The following is a 10,565-nucleotide window of genomic DNA, read 5'->3' on the forward strand; positions in this document are numbered from 1 at the left end:
GGCTTTCACGGACACTGCCAGGGCCTGGCCCTGCTCAGCGCGCCTGCAGGTGCTCTGCTCAGATAAACAGTCGCGATGCGTGCTGTGGCGAGCGGGCTGTGGGGCCTGCAGGAGCTCAGATACCCAGCCCCGCCGTCCCCGCGCAGGCTGGGGGGCTCCAGCGCGCCCAGGGACCGCCCTGGCCCCGCTCTGCTCCGCATACTGGTTGGTCCTGCAGCCCAGCGGTGGCTCCGGGCTCTTGGCASAGCGTGGGCAGCTGGCCTGGCTCCTCCTCAGGTACGGGAGAGCTGCCCTGCTGTCCCTCAGGATGGCTGCAGCCACCCAGGGCTYTTCTGAGCAAGGAGGCTGGTAGCACAGTCCCATGCAGACATGCAGCTTCCCCCTTTCCTTCTTACAGCTGCAGGTGAAGGTGGCGTCTCTGTGCGTGGACCATGGCACCGTGAGGGGCAGCCGCCCCGGTCCCCAGCAGCAGAGCGCCGAGATGAAATCGTCCCGCGGAGGCCGGCTTCGCCTCGGCACAGTCCTGCTCTGGATCCTCCTGCTGCACCCGGACACCRGCACGGCCTGGAAGCAACATGCCCCTCGCCTTCGCCTCTCCTACAGAGGTAAGAAGGTCCCCGAGGCTGCCGGCAGGCAGGATTCCTGGAGGACCTGCGCCTCATTTCGAAAGGCTGGGGGGAATGTGTGGGGTGGCAGGATGAGCCAGGTGTCACAGCAGGCGGGAGGTCACGGCTGCAACCTCTCGGTGCGTGCCAGCCTCGGGGGGCTTCACGGGCTGTGGCTGTAACGGCGAGCACAGCCGCTGAGGGGGCAGCACTAGTGCTGCTGGCTGCGGGGAACGGCGTGTCCTGCCTGGGTACAACGCAGGGTGGGGAYAGCCAGGGACGTCTCCCTTCTGCCCAGACTCACCCCCTGAAGCTCAGAGCGCGTCTGGGGCTGGAGCTCACCTGGGGGAGYCTTCCCCGACCTGCAGGGCAGATCCCCTGTGTTCACACTCGCAGTGCAATGGGGACCCTAGGCCCCAGGCATCTCGTGGGGTGCACTGCGGGCTGCTCAATCTCCAGCGCGATACCCCGGCAGGGCGATGGGAGCCAGCTCAGAAAGGCAGCCAGGGTCCGTCTGTCCTCAGAGGCTGAGGAGGCTGCTCGGCCGGCAGGAACACAGGGAGCTCCTGACTTCAAAGCGCCACGGCGTGCTGGGGCCAGGCACGCCAAAAGCCCTCCGTCTTGGGCAGAGGCAGGAGAGGAAGCTCCCAGCATCAGGAGGGCTCCAGGACAATACGAACAAYGACAGGGGATGTGACTCACGGACAGCACAAGGCAGGTTCAAGGACACAATGGCCTGAGAAGTTTAGGTTTAAAAATCCCTCAGAAAGAAACAAAAAGGATTACATCCACCCCAGCAGCTACAGGATCAGCCTTGCTGTCAGATCCCAGCATGGGGGAGGCAGGTGGAGCTGGCCGGGGAAGGGGGGCACGTCAGCAGGCGCAAGAGAAGGAAATGACAGCGCCGAAGGCTGGGAGAGCAAAGGAAGGATGGGGCACGGGGCACGGGGCCAGGAACAACAGCGGCAGCTCCCGGCCCGCCGCAGAGCCGAGGAGCAGGGTTAGGCCAGCCCGATGGGTTGGACGCTGCTTGGGTAAACCCTTGGTGCTGGCCAGGGTTGAGCCTCTGTGTTCTTCCATAGGCTACAGAGCAGCGTGACTGTGCGGGGAAAGGGCAGCGCTGCCCTGAGCTCCCATGGCTCTGATAATCTGGCGCTGGCCCAGCTAGAAGTTGGCAAATGGGGTTTCCAGCTRTCTGTGACGGAGAGGCAGCCCCGCCGGGCAGGATCCAGAAGGATCCTGCCCGGATCCAGAAGGATCCATCGCGCTGCGGCGGCGCGGGGGGCTCTGGTTATCTGCACCAAGAGCTGCCCCCATTCAGCGCTTATCAGCCACGGGGCTCCGGGGGTCGTCTCCTGGGCCTGGCTCCTCCTCAGGGCTGGGGAAGGAGGGAGAAGGGGCTCCCGGCAGAGCCGGCGGTGACCTCGGGAAGCCGGGGGTCACCCTGCGCGGAGGGTGTTGGCGCTGAGGGGCAGGCAGAGATGATGGATGGGACGAGGCAGTTTCGGCGATGCTGACAACAAAGGGAAACACCTCCTGGCCTTTGGAGATAACACAAAAGAGGATGTTTCTCCGGGCTCACCCCTCTCCTTAGCCATCGCACAGCTGCTTCAGAGACCACCTGATTCCCTCCCTTAGGGACTGGGGGCAAGAAAGGTTTGTGCTCATTTAGCAGGCAGCTTCGGGAATCCAAGCCATTTGGGTGTCCCGTCTGTTTGTAAAGGAGCAGAACCGTGGCCCAGCACGAGGCGGGGATGGACCGCGGTGCCCCTCGTCCCGTGGAGCCTGCCGTGGATTGCATGCTGTGAATCCCTCCTGATACCAGGTCAAAGCCTCCCACCCCACGTTGCAACGTTGCAACAAGACCCCACGTTGCAACAAGACCCCACGTTGCAATGTTGCAACAAGACCCCACGTTGCAACAACACCCCACGTTGCAACGTTGCAACAAGACCCCACGTTGCAACAACACCCCACGTTGCAACAAGACCCCACGTTGCAACAAGACCAGCAGGGATCCTGCCTGCTTGGACAGGGCCAAGGCAGCTCCCAGCACCACGCGGTGAGAATAGCAGCTTTCTCCTCGACACAGGCATGTCCCCCACAGCTTAATTGCCCCACTGGCTTAATTACACACCTATGCACTGGATGAATCACTGACTCCCCCTCACATCTTCCTTTCCGCTGCCTTGTCTTACATTTCCGTCTGGATCCTCCGGGTGCGCAAGGCATGAGTGAACTGGGACCGAGGAAACTTTTTCAGGAACGGAGYGAGGGCTCTTCCTCCTGGCAAGGACCACCCTGGGAGCACTTGCTGGCAGAGAGGGGGGATTTCTCTGTCTTACAGTAACTAGAGCTCTGATCCCAGCACCGTGCAGCCCGGAGGAAGGGGAGAAGGAAATGCGTGGTCGGAGCCTGCCGGGCTGCAGCATCGCGGTTCCGGGCAGGGACCCTGCTTGCCGCGTGTGCCCCGGCAGCTCCTTTCCTCACAGGCAGGAGCGGACGTCAGGGGCACTTCCAGCTCACAACAACTGGCCCCACTTCCTCTCTCCCAGGGAAATGGGGTGGAAGGAAGAGAGCAATAGTGGCCGGGAGCCGCGGGAGCTGGGGTCGTGGCCACGGAAGCAGGCACGCTSTGCTCACTGGCACCTGCGCCGTCCTCCCGGTTGGCCGGCACTTGCTTCCCTTCTCCAGCACCAAATGGGTGCTGTTCCTGGGAGAAGGAAGGAGAGGGTCTCTTGCTGTYTGCTTCCTCATTGACTAATGGGTTTCTCTTTCTTCCACCTTCTGCCCCGTAGACCTGCTGAGATCCAACAGCTCTCGCCTGTTGCTGGCGTCAGCGGATGGGCTGGATTTCCAGGCGCTTTTGCTGAATGAAGACAGGGCCTGGCTGATGGTGGGAGCGAAAAACCACATCTTCCTGCTCCATCTCGACCATCCCACCAGGGAGCCTGAGAAGGTCAGTGCTGGGGAGGAGGGTGTGAGCACAATCCCGGGCCAGACCAGCCTCTTCCTCCCCAGTTCTCCCGGGAGCAGCTCTCCGTGCCGATGCCAGGGAATGGAGGGGGATGTGGTCCTAGCTGCCATGGGGCAGTGTCACCAAGAGACACAGTTTTACTGGGGTGTTTCAATCAATGGGAGTCAACCAGCTCCTGGCCCATGCACTGGTGTTGATCCCCACTTGGGACAGGCCATGAGAGCCTCCTGCTGCAGCCAACACCAGGAAAGGACAGGGCTGCTTAGCCAGGGGCCAAGATGTGGGTGGGTCCGGGCTGAGGGTGGAAGGGAAGCACCCAAAGCCCGGAGATCACACCATAATCACTGCTTCTGCACGATCTGAAACAAATGGAGTGCGCTAATGTCATCCCAACACATCCTGCCTGTGGGGTGCACACTTCAAAACCAACAAAAGGAAAGACCATTAGCACATTGGGCCCTGGYGTTCCCACAGGCTGGGATCCAGGAGCTGCCTGCCGACTGGGTGTGCCGTGGCCCACCCAGCGCCGCCCCACCTCCGTCAGATCTGCTCCGACCCTGTCTGGCAGGCTGCCCGCTGAGCTCAGCTGGCCCTTTGGGACCCAGAGGGTGGTCAGACCTTTCGCAGTGCAGCCCTGCGTCCTCCTCGTGTGCCTCAGCCCTGCAGAGGGAGTTCACGGTCAAGCTCAGCCTTGGGGGACGTGCCCATGGCAGGCAGTGCTTGCAGGAACCCGTCAAGCTGCCCAGGGGAGCAGAGGGCACCAAGTGGGGCTCAGGTTGGCGTTTGTGTTGCAGATTTTCTGGCCAGCCTCCCGGGAGCAGGTTGAGCATTGCCAGCTGGCGGGGAAGAACGCAGAGGTAAGCAGGCCTGCTGCAAGGGTAAGGTTAGGAGCCCCACGACCCCAAAAACAGCACCCTGGGGAGCTGCGTGACACAACAGTGTCCAGCCAGCTAGGCCTGGCATTGGGCCTCAGCAAGCTCAGCCTGCCGACTCCCCGGGCAGCACCTGGCTGGCCTTCCCCATCCTGGGAAGCCCTGCAATACGGCTGGCAGGGAGTGCCCCTGCACGCGTTACCTGCGCTCTCACCATCGCCAAYGTTTGTCTCCCGAGCAGACAGAGTGTGCCAACTTCGTCCGCCTCCTGCAGCCCTTCAACAGGAGCCACGTGTTCGCCTGTGGGACTGGCTCCTACCAGCCTGTCTGTGCCTTCATCCAGCTGGGAGGCAGAGCAAGGGTGAGGGACACCCTGGTGAGCCATGTCCCCGTGGCCCTCCTCCTCCCAGCTCCTTCCTCCTCCCTGTCCTCCTCTATAGCGGGGAAGGGAGGAGAAGAGCGTGTCTGGACACCGTGTCCAGGCCTGGAGCCTGGAGCCCGTGCAGGGAGCTTGAGGCTTCCCATGGGGAAGCCATGCCCATGTCCAAAGTGCCCAAAGAGAGGTGGTACCTGTTCTTGGCAGCGGCCAGCACAGACCTTCTGCTCCCAGGCTGAAGGCTGTGCAAATAAGAGGGACATCCCGTGGGAGACAGGGACAGGCCAAGGGAGGTGGAGGCAGGTTCCCTGTCTAGGCTCATGTTTCCCCTCTGGCTCTGGCAGGATGCTGGGGCCCTGCCCATGCGGCTGGTGACCCACTCGTTGGAATCGGGGCGAGGACGGTGCCCGTACAGCCCCCACGAACCTTTCACGGGGCTCCTTATCGGTAAGTTGAAACAGGGAGCAGGGAGTAGAAGTGAGGATGGGAGGATGGAAGTTCTGGGAATGGCCTGTGTAGAGGTCCCTGCATGCCAGCCCTGCAGAGCCTCGTCGTGCTCAGGTTCATCCCAGCCTCATGGAGAGGTTCCTGCTCAGAAACACGAGAGAGGGGCTGTACAAATGCCGTGCATGCATGGGGGTGTGTGCAGGGTCCCTGGCTGGCCCACCTTGTAGAGCTGGTGGGTCATGGGCCAGAGCCTATGGTGACTGTGGCTCAGGAAGGGACCTCTCCTGATCCAAGGCTGCACTATGGGGAGCCCTGCCAGGGTGTCAGCACCCCAGCTCACCCACATCTTCTTCCCTGACCCTGCAGACGGGGAGCTCTATTCCGGCACCTCCAGCGACTTCATGGGCAGCAGCGCTGCTTTCTTCCGGACCTGGGTCCACAGGGCTGAGCAGAGCTACATCCGGACAGAGCAGAACCAGGATCACTGGCTACATGGTACAGGCGTGGGGAGAGGTTGCTGCATGGCCCGAGGGCTCCCCTTGCATCTCCCACGGGGGAAGCAATGGCTGAAAGTCTCTGGCACGTATTACAAGCTCAGACGTAGCCGGGGGAGCTGCCAGCACCGGGCCACGTTGGGCTGCTCCTCCTCCTCGCAGAGCCTGCGTTCGTCGGCGCTTACGCCATCCCCGATACCCACAACCCGCGGGATGACAAGGTCTACATCTTCTTCCGGGAGACGGCGCTGGAAGCGGGGCAGTGGGAGCGCCGGCACGTCCACGCACGGGTGGCGCGGGTCTGCAAGGTGAGTCCCACAGCGCCGATACCCCACGCGCAGCCACGCGGCTCGGCTCGGCTCGCCAGGCGGCCTGCGGGCTCCGCTGCCCCAGGGACACACACATCTGCCCTCCTGCCCCGGCTGCTGCCGAGCTGCGGCCAGGCACAGGTCTTCTGGCCACACACAGGCTTCCCCAGGCACCCTCTGGGCTGGGGGGACATCCCAAATAGGAGCAAATGACACGGACCGGGGTGGAGGGTGTCACCACGCACGCAGCGTGGGGACGGGCGGGTGCGGCGATGAGGCCGGGCTGAGCGCCGCGCTTGGTGCCCGGCAGAACGACGCCGGCGGCAAGCGCAGCCTCATCAACCGCTGGAGCACCTTCCTCAAGGCCCGCCTGGTGTGCTCCGTGCCCGGGCCCCACGGCACCGAGACCCACTTCGACCAGCTCGGTGAGCGCGYGCCGTTCGGCGGCACCGGCAGCGGGAGGCAGGCGCCGACGCCGCGCCGTGAGCCCGGCCCTGAGCGGTGCCGTCCCCACGGCTCCCACCGCATCTGCCACCCGCCTCTCTCCTTGCAGAGGATGTTTTCCTCCTCCGCACGCGGGACCCGCAGAACCCTCTTGTCTTCGGCCTCTTCACGGTTTCCAGGTGAGCCCCGAGCTCTGGCTGGCCCTGTGCATAGGGCAGCGCAGCCTCTGTCCCTGCGCCACGGGGAGCCCTGTGGAAACACCCAGCTGGGCAAGGAAAGGCCGCAGGGGACACGGGTGCCACGGATCTGACCACCAACAGCGCTGCCCTCCCACCCTTGCAGCGGCGTCTTCAGCGGCTCTGCCGTGTGCGTCTACTCCATGGGTGCCGTGAGGGCCGCCTTCAGCGGCCCCTTTGCGCACAAGGAGGGCTTCGACTACCGCTGGGTCGAGTACAAGGGCCGCATCCCCTACCCCCGGCCGGGCACGGTAAGGGCGGTGGCAGGGATGCAGGCGRTGGGAGGGGGCCCGGGAAGCCGTCCTGGCCATAACGTCGCTGCCCGTGGTGCCYGCAGTGCCCCAGCGAGACGTACGACCCGCTCCTGCAGTCCACCAAGGACTTCCCCGACGAGCTCATGAGCTTCATGCGCACCCACCAGCTCATGTGGGAGCCCGTGTACCCGCAGCGCCGCCGGCCCGTCCTCGTGAGGGTCAACGTGCCCTACCRGCTCCAGAGGCTCCTGGTGCACAGGGTGGAGATGGAGAGCAGGCACTACGACGTGCTCTTCCTCGGCACAGGTAGGGGCTTGGCCCAGCTCTGGGGACGCTGTCACCACGTGATGACACTCAGTCCTGCCCGGGCCCGTGACTCCCAGGCCGGACAKCTCCCTTTCCTGCTGCATTCACAGATGACGGCAGAGTCCTGAAGGTGGGTCTGGCCAGCGGGACGAGCCAGGGCATGGAGGAGCTCAGCCTGGAGGAGATCAGTGTCACCAAGGTACAGGGTCCTCAGGCAGTGGGATCGAGCAGTGTGGCCTCATCCAGCCCCCTGGTCCTTAGCCTCACTGCTCTTGTCTCCCAGCCACCCTGAGCAGTAGTTACCATCTCTGCAGGGAGAGGAGCGACGGTCACTGGTGGGCTGCGGTGCCCAGGGAGGACCAAGCCCACTGCAGGACTAACCCTCTTCTCTTCCAGGTGCCTTCTCCCATCCTGGACATGCAGTTGTCACCAAAACGGGTGAGTTCTCCCCAAGGCTTCATCCTGGGGTGGCCAAGGGAGGGGACAGCTGCCCCAGCCTCTTCCCCTCAGGCCCGGGGCTTGCCCATGTAGGGAGCAGGCTCCCCCAGCGCAGCTCAGGGTGGAAGCTCAGCCCTGCACCTCGCTGCTCTCCCAGCCTGGCACCCACCCTCAGCCTGGCACAGGGCAGGTGCCCAAGTCCTGGGCTGGTCTCCCCCCCACATCTCCGGCCTGGGCGGGCGCTGACAGCATCCATTCTTGTTGCCTGAGCAGCAGGAACTGTTTGTGAGCAGCACGCAGGGGCTGCTGCAGCTCTCCCTGTACCGCTGCGAGCTCTACGGCAAAGCCTGCACCGACTGCTGCCTGGCCAGGGACCCCTACTGCACCTGGGACGGCAGGAGCTGCGCCCCGCACGTGCTCACGGAGAAGAGGTGAGCGCCCGCCTTGCTCCCCGCGCGGCAGGGACGAGGCACCGGCCCTGAAGGCTCTGCCGTCCGAGCCGCCCGCCGCCCCTGCCATGCTGCCCCCGCGCCCCGTGCCTCATTGCTGTGCCCCGCGGCGCCCGGGCACACAGCCGAGGTGTGCTCGCTCCGCAGGCAGGCCCGCTGCCAGGACGTGCTGCAGCCCGACCCGCGCAGCCAGTGCCAGGACACCACAGAGGGTGAGCGCCAGCCCGGCCCCACCGGCAGGCTCCAGCACCGAGACACCGGTGCCCGCCGTGGGCACCGAGAAACCAGCCGCCTCGCCAGCTGGACTCCCCTGTGCACAGGGCTGGGCAGTCACCCCGTCCTCCCGCCCCCTCTTGCCCACAGGGACCCCCGCAGTACAGAAGCTGGTTTTYGGTGTGGAGAAAAACTCCACCTTCCTGGAGTGCCTGCCTCGCTCRCCGCAGACGAGCGTGCGCTGGCTGGTGCAGCACGGCGAGGAGGGCAGCGCCAGCGAGGTGCGGGGCGCAGGGCATGGGGCGCGGGCGGGCACAGCGCGGGTGGCCCCTCACACCCTCTGCCTTGGCCCAGCTCACCAGCAACGGCCGCTTCCTGGCGCTGGAGCAAGGGCTGCTGATCCGGCAGCTGGCGCGGGAGGACGCGGGGAGCTACGAGTGCCGCGCCGTGGAGCGCTCCTTCTCGCGGCCCCTCACGCGCTACAGCCTGCGTGTCGTCGGGCACGAGGCGATGGAGATGCCACCCTACAAGCGGGGCAAGGAGCTGGGAGGAAGCTACCAGCCGCCTCCGCCCCGAATGGACCCACAAACGGGCTACAAGGGCTTCCCGCGGGCGCTGGGGGCACCGGGCACCAGCCTCGACATCTACTGCAGTGCCCTGCGGCTCCAGGAAAGGCAGCGGCAGAAAGCCTGGCCCCACAAGTGGCAGCCGCCTTCCCCCGAGAGCAAGAAGGGCCGAGTGCGCCGGCACCTGCCGCGCCTGTAACGGAGCGTGCGGAGCGGCCCGGCGCGGCCTGCGCTCCGGGGCCTCCACGGGGCTCCGSCGCCTGCCCCCTCCACCAGTTCGGGCCCTTGCAGGCACCAGCTCCAAGCCACCGCTCAGCCTCCCGAGCAGAAACCGCCGTGCGTTGACTACCTCACACCGCGCCGGTGCCCCGGGCCTCCCCGTGCGGCCCCGCGGAGCGCGGCAGGGCCGGGGCAGCCCAGCCGGACTCCAAGCCATTCACGCCCTGCTCAGTATTTATTCTCCTCCTACCTCCCCTTACCGGTGATGGTTAATAGCAGCAACAACGAACGCAGAGCACCCAGGAGGGAAGGAGCCSGTTTTGACCTGGCTCCTGCACCGGGCAGCCTCCAGACGCCGCCATGGGCATGAGCGGCCCCGGGCACCTCACGCTGGCACCGGCGCCCGGGGAGCTGCTTGTGGAGYGGGGCGCTGGCAGCAGCACCTCTGGGGTTGCCCAACCGCGCCCCGCTTTGCCCCGCACCGCTTCTTTCTCGTAGCAAATCGTGTTTGAAGCTCGTTTTCCCACAAGAGAGCAAAACGCCGGGCAGTTATACCAACTTACAATTTATTGTTTTTTAAAAAAATGACATGAAACACAAGTAAAAATAAATACATCATATAAACAACAAATTGCTCAAAGTCTCTGTTCTGGGAGGCCGGGCGTGCACGTCCCGCTCGGCAGAGAGAAGAGGGAAGCACATGGTCACGCGTGGGGCCAGCCGCCCAACCCACCCTGCTGGAGATCCTCCTCTTTCCAACCACAAGAAGACAGGCCACAGACTAAGGCGGTAGTAAGAAAGAAAACAAATGAAAGCAGCCCCCATCCCCGCCCCCAAATTAAACCAGAGCCACCAGCGGATTCATTCAGGCTGCCCTGCACACGTGGGTCGGCCYCGGAGAGCCCAGGTGCGAGCAGGGCGGGAGGCAGCGCCGTGGGGCRGGAGGCGGCCTCCCTCACGCTGCCTCCCTCACGCCGTGGCCTCCCTTTGAGCCCCGTGTGTGAGGAGCCCCCATCTCCAGCGGGACGGAGCTGGACTGAACCCCCCTTTTGAATCTCTGCCCCCCACCCCCTGCCCTTCCAAGAGTGGACTGACAAACTTCGTCCTAGAGTAGAGAGAAACAGCAGCTGAGCAGCTCCTTGCCGCGCTTGCCCCTCTGGGCCTGGGAGCCAGCCACAAACCAGCAGCCATTTTGTTGCGTTCCCCCATTAGCCGGCACCAGTTAAGTGAAGCAGGTCCTAGCGAGGCGCCCGTGGCAGTCCCGTCCTTGCCTCCTGGCAGCGTTTCTGTATCTGCAGTCACCCCGCGCAGCTCCCAGCGCCCGTGTCAGTGAGCGGGCCCGGCGGTGGGTGTGGGCCGGG

At 64.7% G+C, this 10,565-nt stretch overlaps 1 protein-coding gene across 1 annotated transcript; it reads left to right on the top strand.

The window, feature by feature from the left end:
* The first annotated feature begins 402 nt into the window (after positions 1–402).
* Positions 403–9,184, top strand: LOC112949126 (semaphorin-3D-like). The gene is made up of 17 exons (XM_026041505.1): positions 403–605; positions 3,404–3,564; positions 4,377–4,439; positions 4,696–4,815; positions 5,175–5,277; positions 5,644–5,772; positions 5,934–6,079; positions 6,390–6,504; positions 6,633–6,702; positions 6,866–7,010; positions 7,097–7,319; positions 7,430–7,518; positions 7,716–7,757; positions 8,031–8,188; positions 8,354–8,418; positions 8,570–8,700; positions 8,774–9,184. The coding sequence occupies exons 1-17, from the start codon at positions 482–484 to the stop codon at positions 9,182–9,184; spliced, it is 2,295 nt and encodes a 764-aa protein (XP_025897290.1). The 5' UTR covers positions 403–481.
* Positions 9,185–10,565: the final 1,381 nt, after the last annotated feature.

Source organism: Nothoprocta perdicaria, unplaced genomic scaffold (genome assembly GCF_003342845.1).
Source record: "Nothoprocta perdicaria isolate Ctin4 unplaced genomic scaffold, notPer1 scaffold_287, whole genome shotgun sequence".
Classification (NCBI taxonomy): Eukaryota; Metazoa; Chordata; class Aves; order Tinamiformes; family Tinamidae; genus Nothoprocta; species Nothoprocta perdicaria.